Raw genomic sequence first — 18,093 nt, 5'->3', positions numbered from 1 at the left:
AGTACCCACTTACTTAGAATATTCCCATAGGGAATGTGTTTTAAACCCATACACATTTATGCTATTATTTTTATAAACTCACAGTGTAAGTACAGAAAATACTGTGAGAAATTTGGTTCTAGTTTTAAAATTGAGTAGTATATGGTCACCTGGTTGTATTACAGAATTGAATTGTTACTTCCTCTGACATAAAAACTAGTAGCCTAATTCACTGGTAAAAGCCTAGCTCTAGTCAGATGGACATGGGTTTTAATTCAGGAGTTGCCATAGCTAGTTCTGTTACCTTGGGCAAATTTTTTTACTCTCCACAAACTCAGTTTCTTCATGTGATAGAGGGCAATACTCCTCTCTCAGAAACGATTAAGTGGCATGACCTAAAACACCCAGCATGAGGCTTATCCCACAAATGGCAGTGCCCATTGTTAATACATGGCGTTTCAAACCAAAACTATAAATTGGAAGTGCTTTTTTAAGTTCCTGAAAAAATCCAAAAGTATAAATTGCCTACTTTTCCATTTTTAATTAATGCAATGTCAACAAATGTACTTTCCTTTTTCGCTATTTATATGTTCACTTATATACATTTGCCTTGTTCCAAAGAATATACGTGCCGAATTCTGCTTTGCTTAGTCTGGTTTTAAAATGTTCATTCCTTGAGCAGTGGTGGGATGTTCTCGGGAGGGCAATCTGGTTGTAAAAGCTCATCACAGAGAATCCACTTGTGGACTGTGGAATATCAGCTATGCCCCCCTTGGGATGAAAACCATTGTGATTCATTCTCTGCTTCTTCCAGGCACAGCTTCAAATGCTCTGAGACAGCCATATATTTGGTTGACCATCATCCTGACTGTTGCTGTGTGCTTGCTGCCTGTTGTTGCCACACGATTCTTGTCAATGACCATTTGGCCATCAGAAAGTGATAAGGTATAGAAAAAGAAAGTCTTCTCCTAACTCTGAGTGCCTCTCACAGAAATCAAAGCATTTCTCCAAAGCAGCTTTCCTGCAAAATTCTAAGCTCTTGGGAAGTTTGGTCTGAAAATTTTTTAGGACTACTCTTTTTTTTATTACAAAAATTACCAAATATCAAAAGGAAAATAGTATAATGAACCCCCATATATCTATCCTCTCAATTTAGCAATTATACTATTAATATTTTGCCCTGCATACAGGTTGGGGTTTTTCTTCATTTAAAGGAAAATGGAAAGTCTTGTAGCAGGATCCTCTGAGCTACAAGTAACAGGGAGATATGGCTCAAAATGGTTCAATGATGATGTATCACCTCCACTCACATCATAATTAGGTTTCAGGCTCAGCTGATGGGCAACTTAATGTTATCAAAAAAGAACTGGGGTTTTTTCCATCTCCCCCCTCTGCTGAAAGATGGCTACAGGAGTTCCCGGCATTGCGTCCTGACATGTCAGTATCCAGGGGAAGATTAAAGACTGATTATGCTGTTGCTTTCCCTTAGGAGCCTGGCAACTTTTTTTTGTTTTGCCTGGGAACTTTTTATGGAAGGGCCCAGCACACTTTTCTCAGGCCTCATTAGCCAGAATTAGATCACATGCCCATTCCTGGACTAGTAGAGGGCAAGTCAAGTCGATCAGTCCTACCCCTGGGGGTGGCGTCCACATGGAGGAATGTGGCTGTAAGCAGGAGGATGGTACCTGAGTAAACTCCATTTCCATCAGAAAGGAGGAGAGAACAGCTGCTAGGTAGGTAGCCTTCACTATCCTCCAGCTTTCCCTCCTCCACTGACAAGGGTGTGCAGTAGCAACCCAGAAGGAGGCTAACAGTCTTTTCTAAACCTGTACCTTTATGAAATGGAAAGAGCACTAGTTTAGGAGTGGGAATCCTGGCACCCCATTTTCTAGCTCTGAGAGCTTAGAAACGTCATGTAACCTGCCTCCCTCCATTTCCTCCACTTTAAAGCGAGTATGGTTATGCCCGCCCCCAAATGAGGCAGGTGTGCAGCCAGTTCTTTTTTAACCTTACCCCATCTCTCCTGCTTTCGTAGATTCAGAAGCACCGAAAGCGGTTAAAAGCCGAAGAGCAGTGGAAGCGGCGGCAGAATGTGTTCCGCCGGGGCGTGTCCGCACGGCGCTCGGCCTACGCTTTCTCCCACCAGCGTGGCTATGCCGACCTCATCTCCTCCGGGCGCAGCATCCGCAAGAAGCGCTATCCCCTGGATGCGGTCATCGCCGATGGAACGGCAGAATACAGGCGAACCGTGGAGAGCTGAGGCGTTTGCTTCAGGTGACCTGTAGCAAAACAATCACACAAAGTAAAATGTCTTCTTTTTTTATGAGAGACTCGACTTTTTGGGGAAAAAAAAAAAATTTGTCACGAGGATGTTGAAGGCAATAACCTTTTTAACAAGCTACAATACTTGGGTTGGACTACTGCAATAGCAAAGCCAAGGAGACCTTCTGAAAAGTCGTATTCTTCAACTGTTGATGTTTTGTTTTGATTCAAAGTGAACGTTTTTAACCCCATCTCAATCTAGGACAAGAGAATTAGAAAACGTCTTATTTCAGTTCAAATGGTATTGTACTGTAAAATTACAATTAGATTTTCCTGTCTGGGATCTTCAGCACAAATTTCTCAGACGCTCCTTTTTTCCGGGAGTCCACCCTACTAACAAAGATCTTTTATTTACAATGGTAGTAACGAAAGATTCATGAATGTTCATCCCCTAGAAGCTAAGTGGTCTGATGACTTTTTCAGAGTCGATAATGGGGCTGCCTGGTTTCATGTTCTCATATTGGTTTACTAATTCAGCTCAATCAACAAAAATTACTTCACGTTTCATAAGTACAAGGTTTTGATCTGTTTCAGTTTACTACCAGGTTAAAAGAGCACATTACATACGTTTACTCTTACTATTATATATTATTTCAGACACTTCCTGTAGTACCAAGTGCATTTATTTTCTACTGTCATTAAAAAAAGATACTTAAATATTTATGGGCTTTTTAAAAAAAAGCTTTTAAAAACTGAGGGTATCAGTGATAAATTGCAGAATATTTTGCAAAGCTTTCTTTTGAAAAGCAAACTTTTGTGCCTGCCTATATGTAAAGTATTTTATAAGGGATTTGAACAGAGACCTCACTCTTTTCTACTTGTCTTATGTCTTGAGAGAAAAGGCTGTTGGTAGCCATATTTCTAAGACTAACAGTGTATCATTTTAAAACTGAACATAACTTTAGGCAATTATGGAAACTATCCTCAAAGAGGTAAAAGTTATTTATCCAGGGGCTTTTCTCACTCTGTGTGTTTCACACACTAGTTTCCATGTTTCAGTGAAGACAGAGAAGTGTCTTCAATAATTCTGTTCTTTACCATTAGGTTGTGAATGTTCACAATATCTGTTCCTTTGAATTCCTTATGAGGAAATCACAGCATGTATATAGTTCATTGTCTAGATATGAAAAGAATATAGCTCTTTAGTCTACGGAAGTAAATTTCCGGAAGTTTACAACTTTTCTTTATCTTGTAAATTTAAAAATTGTAAGTTTTTTTGTGTAATTCTGTCAGTTTCAGATTTCTCTCCCGTTTTGCAAATTGTGGGAAAGGTCGACAATGCAAATGTGTCAAAGACTTACATGGTTGGGTGCAATATTAACAATTTTAAAATGCAAATTGCTTTGGATAAATTATTTCTATATTCTGTAAATCTGAGATTAATGTATATTTTTGTTTAAAAAATAAATGCTTTAGTAAAATCTTTGGAAGTACAATCTTTTAAAATATTTTTTAAGCTGGGTTTTTTATTTTAGACTGGGGCAGATGATGGAAGAATCTAGGCCTGCCTGGTTTTTAAAGGAACATAGGTGGTAAGAAGTAAGTTACTGGCAGGGTACTAAGTGTTAGGGTCAAAGTGGCTGAGAAAAGGATCAGACTACAGAGGTAGAGGGTATGGATTTATGGTTGGCAAGACCAACTGTATCCCGGGAGGGTGCATCTTAGGATATTAGGGAACAGTTTTTCCAAGTGACCTCAACTCTTTGGAGCCAGAATAAAAGCAAAGGTAAGCCTTGACCAAAAGTAGGGGCTGGGAAGTGAGTGCTGCCTTCATGTGATGTGAATGAAGCTTAGGAAAATTTTAAGACAGCTTCTAAAAGTCTTGTCAGAATCTGCTTCTAAGTTATAGCTGTAATAAAACTTCTGGTGCACGGGACTTCCCTGGTGGTACAGTGGCTAAGAATCTGCCTGCCAATGCAGGGGACACGGGTTCGAGCCCTGGTCCGGGAAGATCCCACATGCCGCAGAGCAACTAAGCCCGTGTGCCACAACTACTGAGCCTGCGCTCTAGAGCCTGCGAGCCACAACTACTGCAGCCCGCACGCCTAGAGCCTGTGCTCCACAACAAAGAGAAGCCACCGCAATGAGAAGCCCACACACCGCAACAAAGAGTAGCCTCCGCTCGCCGCAACTAGACAGAGCCCGCACATGGCAACAAAGACCCAACTCAGCCAAAAAATAAATAAATAAATTTATATATAAAAAAAAAGGCTCATACTCTCAGACCCACCTGCACCAGGGCCCAGCACAGAAGGAGCCAACTGAAATGCACCCAGACTTTATGTAAGAGGCTTTATTGCTTACCTTAGAGTGTTGGTCCGAGGGGCAGGGGTCAGATTTAACACACATGCCTGCTGGGGTACCCTCCAAGGACAAAGGCTGGTGGATGTCATCTTTGTCTCACTCCTGCCGGCAGGGTGCCATCTTTTTAGTATTTTAATCTACATTCTTTTTTCCCCCCAGTCAGCACCATCTTTACGCCCTCCCTATGCTGCAATGTAGAGCACCAGTATCTCCAGAGGGGAGCTTTTACATGCATCTGGTACCCTTTTTTTTATGTCTGGTACCCTGGTTTTTGTGACTACAACTCAGGGGACACCCCTGATTGCCTGGCTCTGGCGGCCAGTGGGGCTTATGCTCATGGGTCCAGCAGGACTGTAACCAACAGCAAAAGAGTTCTTAACCGGCTACCATCTCCAGGGCACAGCAAGAGGCAACAGTCCGAGGAGTCTTACTATGAGAGGCCCACTAACTTATCTTCATAACTGTGGCCTGAGATTTCCAAGGAAGCACACATCTAAGTGTCTACTGTAATGCTCTCCAGCAGCCTCAGAGCGTGAGCACTCTCTTTGCGCTTTCACCCTACAGCCATCAGAGCACTACTGTCTCCCAGGGAGGAGCTCATACATGTGTCTGGTCCCAGGTATTACATCTGGTGCCTCAGTTTTTGTGGCTGCCACCTAGGGGATGCCCCTTAATCACCTGCCTCTGGGAGCCAGCAGGGCTTGTGTTCCTGGATCCCATGGTGTTGTTATAAATGGGGAGACAGTTCTTGGCCTGCTACCATCCCCAGGGCACAGTGAGACAGCAGACTGAAACAAACCCCAGTCATTCTGTGATAAAGGAATATTTGCTTGTCCTGGAGCTTTGGCCTGAGGGGCAGGCTTCTGGTTGGATGTAGGGACCTACTGAGATGCTCTCCTTGGACAAAAGCCAGAGGACACCATTTTTGTGCTCTCCATCTGCCCACCAGTATCTCTCAGAAAGGAGTTTGTACAGTTGTCTGGAGCCCCAATTTTTGTGACTGATACCCAGGGGGACACGTTTAGGGTATCCAGCTTTTGCAGCCAGCAGGGCTTATGCTTGCAGTCCTTCAGTACTGTATATATTTGTATATGCTGCTACCTGAGAGTCTAGCTTCCAATAAGCCTGCTAACTGAGACCCTCCTCTATGGGATACTGACAGGTCTTGCACACGCTCAACAACTGAGAGCCTCTAAAATTAAAATGGGCAGCCTGGACAATCACAAAGGTATGAGAGACAAGCAAGAGCTAGGGCAGGGCTGGATGACAAGGTTCTCCTACATGAGGCCACCCCCTCAAGATTAAGGAGAGGTGGCTGTTTTACCTCCGCATAGACACCAAGACAGAGAGTCAAGGAAAATGAAGAAATAGAGGAATATGTTCCAAATGAAATAAGATAAAATCTCGGAGAAAGAATTAATGTAATGCAGATAAGTAATTTACCTCATAAAGGGCTCAAAACAAAGATCATAAAGATGCTTACCAAGCTCAGGAGGGGAATGGATGAACACAGTGAAATCTTTGACAAAGAGATAGAAGGTATAAGAAAGTATCAAATAGAAGTCACAGAGCTGGTGGTTGGGGGGTGGGATGAACTGGGAGACTGGGATTGACATACAGACACTACTATATAGAAAACAGATAACTAATGAGAACCTACTGTATAGCACAGGGAACTTTACTCAATGCTCTGTGGTGACCTAAATGGGAAGGAAATCTAAAAAAGAGTGGATATGTGTATGTGTATAACTGATTCACTTTGCTGTACAGAAGGAACTAACACAACATAGTAAATCAACTATACTCCAATTAAAAAAAAAGTCACAGAGCTGAAGAAACAATGATTAAACTGAAAAGTACACTACTGGGGTTCAACAGTAAACTAGACGAAGCAGAAGAAAGGACAAGTGGGCAGTGGACTTCACCTAATCAGAGAAACAAAAAGAAAAATGAAAAAAAGTGAAGATAGCTTAAAGGACTTACGGGACAACATCAAATGGACCAACATTTGCATTAAAGGGGTCACAGAAATAGGAGAGAGGAGAAGACTCATTTGAAGAAACAACAGTTGAAAACTTCCCTAACCTGGGGAAGGAAACAGACACCTAGGTGCAAGAGGAACAGATAGTTTCAAATAAGAACTCAAAGAGACCCACACCAAGACATATTATAATTAAAATGTCAAAAGTTAAAGACAAGGAGAGAATCTTAAAAGCATGAAGAGGAAAACAACTTTTTATGTACAAAGAATCCCCCCTAAGACTATCATGAGATTTTTGAGCAGAAGTTCTGCAGGCAATATAGGGAGTGGCATGATATATTCAAAGTGATTAAAGAAAAAAAACTTTGAACAAAAGAACACTGTATCTGGCAAAGTTGTCATTCAGAACTGAAGAGATAAAGAGTTTTCCAGACAAGCTAAAACTAAAGGAGTTCATCAACACTAGACCAGCCTTACAAGAAATGTTAAAAGGACTTCTATAAGCTGAAAGGAAACTGTGCTAATCAGTAACAGGAAAACATGAAAGTCTCACTGGTAAAAGTAAATATATAGTAAAATTCAGAATAATCTAATGTTATAAAGGTGGTACATTAATCACTTACAAAGCTAGTATGAAAGTTATGTAAAGGCCAACTAGCCCGAGGCAGGGGAACGCAATCAGACTCACAGGTTGCATCAGACCAAAACTTTCCGGACCACCCAGTTCCAGAAACTGACCTGGAGACATTCCGGACCACCCAGTTCCAGGAACTGACCTGGGGACTTTCCACCCGGCCCAGCCTTCCTGCCTTTTGAGGGGCGGGACTAACGGTCCCAAGACTGATGCAACCGGCACCGGATATTGCCACGATACCCGAAGAGACCACCAAATAAGGAATACCCTGCGCCCTCCCGGATTCACCACACCCCTTTCCCTTCTTCCCCTATAAATTCTGCCCAAACCCTCGCCCAGACGCGACTTCTCTGGCCCCTTTCTCTCGGACCAGTGAACCTCGCCCAGGAGCGTTCCCAAATAAAGCTTGTTTAAGCTCTCCTCCGTTTCTTGGTGCTGTTCCTTACAAGTTAAAGGACAAAAGTAGTAAAAAATGTAACTATAATAATTTCCTAAGGCATACACAAAATAAAAAGATGTAAATTGTGACGTCAAAAACATAAAACGAGGAAGCAGAAAATAAAAATATAGAGCTGTAGGATGCATTCAAACTTTTAAGTTGTTAGCACCTTAAAATAAACTGCTATAAATATAAGTTGTTATACGTAAGTCACAGAAAAAAACCCATAGTAGATACACAAAAGACAGAGATAAAGGAATCTAAGCATACCACTACAGGAAAGCATCAAATCAGAAAGGAAGCAAGAGAAGAAAAGAACAGAAGAACAATAAAACAGCCAGGAAACAAGTAACAAGATGGCAATAAGTACATACCTATATATAATTACTTTAAATGTAAAAGAACTAAATTCTCCAATCAAAAGACATAGAGTGGCTGAATGGATTAAAAAGAAAAAAGATCCATCTATGCTGCCTACAAGAGACTCACTTCAGATGTAAAGGCACACAGACTGAAAGTGAAAGGATAGGAAAAATATATTCCATGCAAATGAAAACCAAAACAAGCTGGGGTGGCTATACTTATATCAGATAATATAGTTTAAAATAGTCTGTAATAAGAGATAAAGAAGATCATTACATAGGTACAATGGGGTCAATCTAACAAGAGGATATAACATTTGTAAATATTTATGAACACAACATAAGAGCACCTAAGTGTATACAGCAAATATCAACAGACCTGATGAGAGAAATAAAAAGCAATACAATAACATTAGGTGACTGTAATACCACAGTTTCACGAATGGATAGATCATCCAGACAGGAAATCAATAAGGAAACACTGGTTTTAAACATGTTAAAGCAAATGGACATAACAGATATATACAGAACATTCCATCCAAAAGTAACAGAATACACACTCTTCTCAAGTGCACATGAAACATTCTCCAGGGTTGATCATTTGTTAGGCCACAAAACAAGTCTTAATAAATTTAAGACTGAAGTCATACCAAGCATCTTTTCTGACCACAATGGTATAAAACTAGAAATCAATCAGAAGAATAAAACTGGAAAAATCACAAATATATGAATATTAAATAACATACTACTGAACAACCAATGAATCAAAGAAGTAATCAAAAGAGAAATTTTAAAATACCTTGAAACAAACGAAAATGGAATACAACACACCCATAAGATGTGCCAAAAGCAGTTTGAAGAGGGAAGTTCATAGCAATAAATGCCTACTTCAAGAAACAAGAAAAATCCCAAGGATTTTACACCACCTCAAGGAACTAGAAAAAGAAGAATAAAGCCCAAAGTCAGTAGAAGGAAGAAAATAACAATGAGCAGAATGGAAATAACTGCTCTAAAGACCAAAAAAAAAAAAAAAAAAAAAAGATTTTAGAAAAGATCAATGAAACTAAAAACTGGTTTTTCAAAAAGATAACAAAATTGACAAACTGTTAGTGAAACTCACCAGAGAGAGAGAGCTCAAATAAAATCTGAAATGAAAGAGGAGAAATTACAACTGATACCATAGAAATACAAAGGATCCTAAGAGGTTACTATGAACAATTATATATCAACAAATTGGACAACCCAGAAGAAATGGAAAATGTCCTAGAAACATATAACCTAACAGGATGAATCATGAAGAAACAGAAAATCTGAACAGACCAAATACTAGTAAGGAGATTGAATTAGTAATTAAAAACCTCCCAAGAAAAAAAGTCTAGGGCCAGATGGCTTCATGGGTGAATTCTACAAAACATTAAAAGAATTAATACCAATCCTTCTCAAACTCTTCCAAAAACCAGAAGAGGAAGGAACACTTCCAAACTCATTTTATGAGGCCTGTATTACCCTGATACCAAACCAGAAAAGGATGCCACAAGAAAAGGAAATTACAGGCCAATATCCCTGATGAACATATATGAAAAAAACCTCAATAAAATATAGGCAAACAGAATTCAACAATACATTAAAAGGATCATGCACCATGATCAAGTGGGATTTATTCTAGGGATGCAAGGATGGTTCAACATCCACAAATCAATCACTGTGATACAGTACAGTAACAAAATGAAGGATGAAAATCACATGATCATCTCAATAGATGCAGAAAAAGCACCTGACAAAATTCAACATCCATTTATGATAAAAACTGGGTATAGTGGGTATAGAGATATTATGTTGAGGTATACATACCTCAACATAATAAGGGCCTTATATGATAAGCCCACAGCTAACATACTCAATGGTGAAACGCTGAAAGCTTTTTTTCTTCTAGTATCAGGAACAAGCTAAGGATGCTACTCTTACCACTTTTATTAAACATGGATTTAGAAGTCCTAGCCAGAGTAATCAGGTAAGAAAAAGAAAAGGCATCCAAATCAGAAAGAAAGAAGTGAAACTCAATATTTGCCAATGACATGATATTATAGAAAACTTTAGACTCCACCAAAAAACTGTTAAAACTAATAAAACAGTACAGTTGCAGCATACAATATCAATACAGTTGACATTTGAACAACAGAAGTTTGAACTGCATGGATCCACTTACACATTACTTTTTCTCAATAAATACACACTACAGTACCACACAATCTTGGTGGTTGAATCTGTGGATGCGGAGTGCCAGCTATAAAGTTATATGCAGATTTTTGACTGTGTGTGTGTGTGGGGGGGGGGGGGGGAGTCAGTGCCCCAAACCCCACGATGTTCAAGGGTCAATTATATATAAAAACCTACTGGGTTTCTATACACTAATAACACAAGAGCAAAAAAAAAAAAAGGAGGTGAAAGGCCTGTACAATGAAAACCGTAAGACACTGATGAAAGAAACTGAAGATGACACAAATAAATGCATAGATATTCCATGCTCATGTACTGCAAAAATTAATGTTTTAAAAATGTCAATACTACCAAAAGCAATCTACAGATTCAATGCAATCCCTATCAAAATTCCAATAGCATTTTTCACAGAAATACAATAAATAATCCTAAAATTTGTAAAGACCCACAAAAGACTCTGAGTAGCCAAAGCCATCTTGAGAAGGAAGAACAAATCTGGACTCATCACACTCCCTTATTTCAAACAATATTACAAGTTATAGTAATCAAAACAGCACAGTATTGGCATTAAAGAGACACATCAATCAATGGAACAGAATAGAGAGCCCAGAAATAAACCCATGCATATATAGTCAATTAATTTACAACAAATGAGCCAAGAATATACAATGCAGAAAGGACAGTCTCTTCAATAAATGGTGCTGCATGCAAAAGAATGAAACTGGACCATTCTCTTACACCATACACAAAAATTAACTCAAAATGGACCAAATGTTTGAACATAAGACCTGAAATAAGTGGTAAGTTCCTTGATATCAGTCTTGGCGATAATTTTTTGCATTTGACATGAAAAGCAAAGGCAATAAAAGCAGAAATAAACAAGTGGGACTATGTCAAATTAAAAAGCTGCACAGCAAAGGACATCACTGAATGGGAGAAAGTATTTGCAAATCATTTTTCTTATATGGGGTTAATATACAAAATATATAAAGAATGCATACAACTTAATAGCAAAAAAACAAACAGTACAACTAAAAAATAAACATTTTTCCAAAGAAGGCATATAGATGGCCAACAGACACATGAAAAGGTACTCACATCACTAATTATCAGGAAAATGTAAATCAAAGCCACAATGAGATATCACCTCACACCTGTCAGAATGGCTATTATCAAAAAGACAACCGGGCTTCCCTGGTGGCGCAGTGGTTGAGAGTCCGCCTGCTGATGCAGGGGACACGGGTTCGTGCCCCGGTCCGGGAAGATCCCACATGCCGCAGAGAGGCTGGGCCCGTGAGCCACGGCCGCTAAGCCTGCGCGTCCGGAGCCTGTGCTCCGCAGCGGGAGAGACCACAGCAGTGAGAGGCCTGCGTACCGCAAAAACGAAAACAAAAACAAAAAAAACAAACCAAAAAAGACAACAAATAACAAGTGTTGGTGAGGATGTAGAGAAAATGATCACCTGTGCACTGCTGGTGGGAATATAAATTGGTGCAGCCACGATGGAAAACTATGGAGGTTCCTCAAAAATAAAAATAGAACTACCACACAATCCAGCAATTCTACTTCTGTGTATTCATCCAAAGTAAATGAAAATACTGTGTCAAAATGATATCTGCACCCCCATGTTCACAGCAGCATTATTTACAATAGCCAAGATATGGAAACAAACAAAGCATCCATCAATGGATGAAAGGATGAAGAGAATGTGGAATATATATACAACTGTTGTATATTAATTCAGCCATGAAAAAAATAAATAAAATTTCATCATTTGCAACAACATGGATGGACCTTGAGGGCATACTAAGTGAAATAAGCCAAAGAAAGACAAATACTATATGGTCTCACTTTATATGTGGAATCTAAAAAACAAAACAATAAAAAACAAACAAACAAAAACAAAAAACTCCTTTGCTCATGGATACAAAAAAACTGGTGGCAGATTGGGAGGTGGGAAAAATAGGTCAAAGGGGTAAAAAAACACAAACTTCCAGTTATAAAATAAGTCATGAGAATGTAATGTACAGCATGGTGACTCTAGCTAATAACACTGTATTGTACATTTGAAAGTTGCTAAGAGAGTCTTTTTTTTTTAATTTAATTTTCTTTTCTCTCTCTCTCAATCTCGCCCGTGAGGCATGCAGGATCTTAGTTCCCTGACCAGGGATCGAACCCATGCCCCCTGCATTGGGATAATGGACTCTTAACCACTGGACCACCAGGAAGTCCTGAGACTAAGTTTTAAAAGTTCTCAACCCAAGAAAATAAAATTGTAACTGTATGCTGAAGGATGTTAACTAGACTTACTGTGGTGATCATTTCACAATATATACAAATGTCAACTCATTATGTTTGAATATTACATGTCAATTATATCAATTAAATTTTTAAAAAATTTAGAAAGGGATGAAATGATAATACATGCTACATAGTGCGTGAACCCTGAAAACATGCTAAGTAAAAGAAGCCAGATTCACAAGGTTACATATTTATGATTCCTTTTATGTGAAATACCCAGAATAGGTAAATCCATAGAGACAGCTGATTGGTGACTGCCAGAGGCTGGGAACAGGAGGGTATAGGGAACAAATGCTAAATGGGTGTATTAGTCAGCGTTCTCCAGAGAAACAGTACTAACTGGTGTTTAAGGAATTGGCTGACACCATTGTGAGGGTTGGCAAGTTTAAAATGTGCGAAGTAAGAGGCTGGCAGGCTGAAATTCCAATAAGGGTTGATGTTGTGGTTTTGAGTCCAAAGGCTGGAAACTGAGCTGAGTTTTTATGCTGCAGACTGGAGGCCAAATTCCTTCTTCCTTGGGGAACCTCAGACTTTTATCTTAAGGCCTTCAACTAATTAGATGAGACCCACCCACATTACAAAGAGTATTCTGCTTTATTCACAGTCTACTGATTTAAATGTTAATAACACCTTCATAGTAACATCTAGATTTGTGTGTGACCAAACAGTTGGGCACCACAGCCTACCCAAGTTGACACATAAAATTAACCATCACAATGGGAATGGGCAGTGAATTAGCCCATCAGCAGCATCTATCAGAGGCATCATTACTTCTTCATATTTATATGGCGAGAAGACCTTTAAACTGATCCTAAGTAAGCACTACAACCTTGAAGGCTAAGGTGGTTTTAGCTTTGTTATTGTTTTGTATAAAAAGAAAATCAGTTTTTCTAGTATTCTTTCAGTTGATGTGAAATTCATGTACATAAAAGTAACCATTTTAAAGTGTACACTCATAATATTGTGTAAGGGGATATATGTATATGTATAGCTGATTCACTTTGATGTACAGCAGAAACTAACACAACAATGTAAAGCAACTACACTCCAATAAAAATTTTAAAAAATTAAATTAAAAAACAATGTTGGGCTTCCCTGGTGGCGCAGTGGTTGAGAGTCCGCCTGCCGATGCAGGGGACACGGGTTCGTGCCCCGGTCTGGGAAGAACCCACATGCCGTGGAGCGGCTGGGCCCATTGAGCCATGGCCACTGAGCCTGCGCGTCCGGAGCCTGTGCTCCGCAACGGGAGAGGCCACAACAGTGAGAGGCCCGCGTACAGCAAAAAATAAATAAATAAAAAACAATGTTGTGTAACCACCACATCTATCAAGTTCAAAAACATTTTCATTACCACAAAAGAAAAGCCCATACCCATTGTGATGGTTAATTTTAATGTGTCAACTTGGGTTGACAGATGGCAGAGAGAAAATTAGGTTACTGACATAGTTGAACTGCTACTAGTACCTCCAGACTACTTCCATATGAGAAAAATAAATCCTTACTTGCTTAAGCTGTGTTAGGTTTTCTGCTACTTATGGCTGAAAGCAATTCTAAATGATACAACGGAAGAAATAACAGCAAATCCAAAAAAGGAAGAAGTTTAAAGGGGGAGAATAATTTGAATACAACTAGACAAAAAAATAATAATAAATTAGATACATAAAAATTGTGAGAAAGGAAAAATGTATTGCTTTTGAAGGTAATATGGTGGTATTCTTGGAAAACACAGTAGAGTCAACTAAAAAACTTTCATTTATACCCAAAACAAACAGAAGATATAATGGGGAGAAGATGGTACAGTTGACCCTCGAACAAGGTCGGGGTTAGGGGGGCTGATCCCTGCACAGTTGAAAATCTGCATATAACTTTACAGTTGGGCATCCATATCTGCAGTTCTACATCCATGGATTCAACTAACCATGGATTGTGTAGCACTGTAGTACTTATTGGAAAAAAAAAATCCACATATAAAGTGGCCCTGTGTAGTTCAAATCTGTGTTGTTCAAGGGTCAACTATGTTTACAATTGCAACAAAAATGATAAAATACTGAGGAATAAACTTTACAACTAAGACCTCTACGAACAAAGCTTTAAAACAGTAGTGAATTCAAAAGAATAGTTAAGCAAATAAAAGGCATGTCATGTTCCCGGATAAGACATAATACCATAAAGAGTTGAGTCTCACTAATATATAAATGGCATATGATCCCTATAAAAATGCCAACAGTTTTCTTTAATACACAGACTGATTCTAAAGTTCATATGAAAAGATTAATAAGAGCCAGAAAACTAACAGAGAAAGCAATGAGGGGAGACTACCGCTACCAGACATTAAATATAATTTTAAAATTGATTTAAACAGTGTGATTCTGATGCTTGATTACACATTCCATGGAACAGATCAGAAGATCCAGAAATAGCCCCAAACATATGTAGAGATTTACTACACATAAAGGTGGTATCAAAGATCAGTGGGGGGTGGTGCTTCACTGGTAGCACAGTGGTTAAGAATCCGCCCGCTAATGCAGGGGACACGGGTTCAAGCCCTGGTCCGGGAAGATCCCACATGCTGCAGAGCAACTAAGCCCGTGTGCCACAACTACTGAGCCTGTGTTCTAGAGCCCATGAGCCACAACTACTGAAGCCCATGCACCTAGAGCCCATGCTCCTCAACAAGAGAGGCCACCACAATGAGAAGTCCACACACTGCAATGAAGAGTTGCCCTTGCTCGCCACAATTAGAGAAAGCCTGTGCGCAGCTACGCAGACCCAATACAGCCGGAAAAAAAAAAAAATCAGTGGGGGAAAGACAGGCTTTTTAATTAATGGTGTTGGAACAACAGGAAAACAAACTGAATACCTTACACTGTAGTAGAATAAACTGCTAATAAATAAAAGATTTGAAAGTAAAAATACTCATAAACGTACTAGAAGAAAAACATCAGAAAATTCAAATACAGACTTGGAGTAAAGAAAGCATTTCTAATTAAGACTAGGGAATTACCTGGCGGTTCAGTGGTTAGGACTCAGTGCTTTCACTGCCAAGGGCCCGGTTCAATCCCTGCTGAGGGAACTAAAATCCCACATGCCGCACAGCACAGCCAGGAAAAAAAAGGGCACTGGGGCTAAAAACACAAAGCTTCAAAGGAAAGGCTAATAAGTTCAAATACATAAATGTAAAAGCCTTCCTTATTACAAAAAACAAAAAAAGATAAATGGTAGGGACTTCCCTGGTGGCACAGTGGTTAAGAATCCACCTGCCAATGCAGGGGACACGCGTTCAAGCCCTGGTCCAGGAAGATCTCACACGCCGCAGAGCAACTAAGCCTGCATGTCGCAACTACTGGGCCTGCGCTCTAGAGCCTGAGAGCCACAACTACTGAGCCCGCATGCCTAGAGCCCGTGCTCTGCAACAAGAGCAGGCCCTGCAACAAGAAGCCCGCACACCACAATGAAGAGTAGCCCTCGCTCACCACAACTAGAGAAAGCCCGCAGGCAGCAACAAAGACCCAACACCGCCAAAAAACAAATAAATAAATAACTTAAAATAATAATAATAAATGGTGAAGTGGATAAAAATACATTTGCAACTTGTGAGACAAAGAGCTAATTTCCCTAATAAATAAAGGCTTCCTTGGATCTGAAAGACTCCAACAATCCAGCAGAAAAAAAATGGGCAAAGCACACAAAGAAATCACGAAAAAAAAATACAAAAGACTCCTACACACAAAGATGTTTAACCTTATCTGTAATAAAGGCAAATCAAAATGATTCAGTGGACCACGTTCACCTATCAACTTGGCAAAAAAGAAAAAGGTTGGCAATGCAACACTGAGACTATGGCAAACAAACCCTCTATTTTATAATATTACTGGTAGGAATATAAATTGATGAAAACTCTTAGCAACTTAGCAACGTCTGTTAAAATTTTAAATGTGTATATCTTTTGACCTAGCAATCACATTTCTCAAATTTATCCTGCAGCTATATTTGCCCACAAGGGAAATGACATGTACTATTGTACTGCAGTACTGTTCATAATAGCAAAACACTGGCAATGAACTAGAAATCCATCACAAGGGACTGGTTAAATGAAGTAAAGTACATCCCCGTGACAGAACACAATGACACTGTAATGGAGACTATCAGAGAATAAGATCTCCATGATTCATTATGACATGACAAAAGCCAGGTACAGAACTGTGTTTGTGGTGGCTACCTTTTATGTATAAAACAAAAGAGGGTAAGGAGATTAAATTGATCTATAGATTCAACACAATCCCAATCAAAATTTCATAGGATTTTTTGGGTAAAAATTGACAAACTGATTCTAAAATTTAAATGGAAATGCAAAGAACCTAAAATAGCCAAAATGAGAAAGAAAAATAAAGTCGGAGAAGCTAACATTACTTGATCTGGAGAATTATTATACAGCTATATAGTAATCAAAACAGCATGATAGGGCTTCCCTGGTGGCGCAGTGGTTGAGAGTCCGCCTGCTGATGCAGGGGACACGGGTTCGTGCCCCGGTCCGGGAAGATCCCACATGCCGCGGAGCAGCTGGGCCCGTGAGCCATGGCCGCTGAGCCTGTGCGTCCGGAGCCTGTGCTCCGCAGCGGGAGAGGCCACAACGGTGAGAGGACCGCGTACCGAAAAAAAAAAAAAGCATGATATTGGCCTAAAGACAGAAAATAGGTCAGTGAACAGAGTAAAAAGTCCAGAAATGAATCCACGTATATATGAACAACCAATTTTTGACAAAGGTACAAAGGAAATGAAATAGAGAAAGGATAACCTTGTCAAAAAATGGTGCGGGAACATTTGGATATTCACACGTAAAAAAACCAAAACGATGAGCTTGGATCCATACCTCAAGAGTAGCAAAAGATTTGAATAGATGCTTCAACAAAGAAGATATTCAGGAGTGATGTTACCAAGATGGCAACATCGGTTGTTCCTGACTTCACTCCCCCTCATAAGGAGATCAACTAACAACCATTCATTGACAAGACTCCACTGAGAGGATCCTAGGAGGCTGGAGAGAGGCTAAAGCACCCCCCTGCAACAGAGACCAAGACAGACCTCCTTAGAAGGGTAAGAGGAGTGGTTACACACTGATCACACTGCCCCTCCCCAAGGCAGCATGGCCCCACTCTGAGGGGTCTCCCTGAGCCTAAAGTTCCTGCCGTGGAAAAAGAGCCCAGGGTGCACACCCAGCTCCTCCAGCATTCTGGGTTGTTTCTTGGGAGCTTACACTCTGGTCTTGCCCCACAGGGACTGTGGATAGATCTGCAGTGCTTGACCACTGGAAATCTGACTGTGATAGAGAGGGGAGAGGGGCTTGCAACAGCCAGTGCTCAGATCTTGGCAGAATGAGTTCCTACCTGTAGCACACAAGTGACAGCCCCAAGCGGCGGCTGTGCTCATCTGCAGAGCCAAGAAAGTAGCACACCTTGACCAGGGAATTCAGTGGGGTACAGATCTGTCTGACTTCAGTCTTCAAACAAAGAGCTTTGCAGCCCTGCAACCTGGCTTTCCCCACAGGGGCAGGGGA

At 40.0% G+C, this 18,093-nt stretch overlaps 1 protein-coding gene and 1 long non-coding RNA gene across 3 annotated transcripts in view; one reads left to right on the top strand and one right to left on the bottom strand.

The window, feature by feature from the left end:
* ATP8B1 (ATPase phospholipid transporting 8B1) overlaps nt 1–3,716 on the top strand; it is a 62,123-nt gene extending 58,407 nt beyond the window's left edge. For both annotated transcript variants that reach the window (XM_030868028.3, XM_070046988.1), the window contains 2 exons: nt 794–924; nt 2,015–3,716. In XM_030868028.3, coding sequence (XP_030723888.2) covers nt 794–924; nt 2,015–2,239 — 356 coding nt within the window. In that variant the 3' untranslated portion in view covers nt 2,240–3,716. The remainder of the gene's footprint in view (nt 1–793; nt 925–2,014) is intronic.
* The window catches only part of LOC115859282 (uncharacterized), a 62,535-nt gene that overhangs the window by 17,186 nt on the left and 27,256 nt on the right, over nt 1–18,093 (bottom strand). Inside the window, exon 2 of the long non-coding RNA XR_004041990.3 lies at nt 1,993–2,258. This is a non-coding gene — a long non-coding RNA (uncharacterized lncRNA). The remainder of the gene's footprint in view (nt 1–1,992; nt 2,259–18,093) is intronic.

The sequence above is a fragment of the Globicephala melas genome, chromosome 13, assembly GCF_963455315.2.
Source record: "Globicephala melas chromosome 13, mGloMel1.2, whole genome shotgun sequence".
Classification (NCBI taxonomy): domain Eukaryota; kingdom Metazoa; phylum Chordata; class Mammalia; order Artiodactyla; family Delphinidae; genus Globicephala; species Globicephala melas.
The sequence above is the reverse complement of the archived record's forward strand: the minus strand, read 5'-3'. Positions and strand labels throughout refer to the sequence as shown.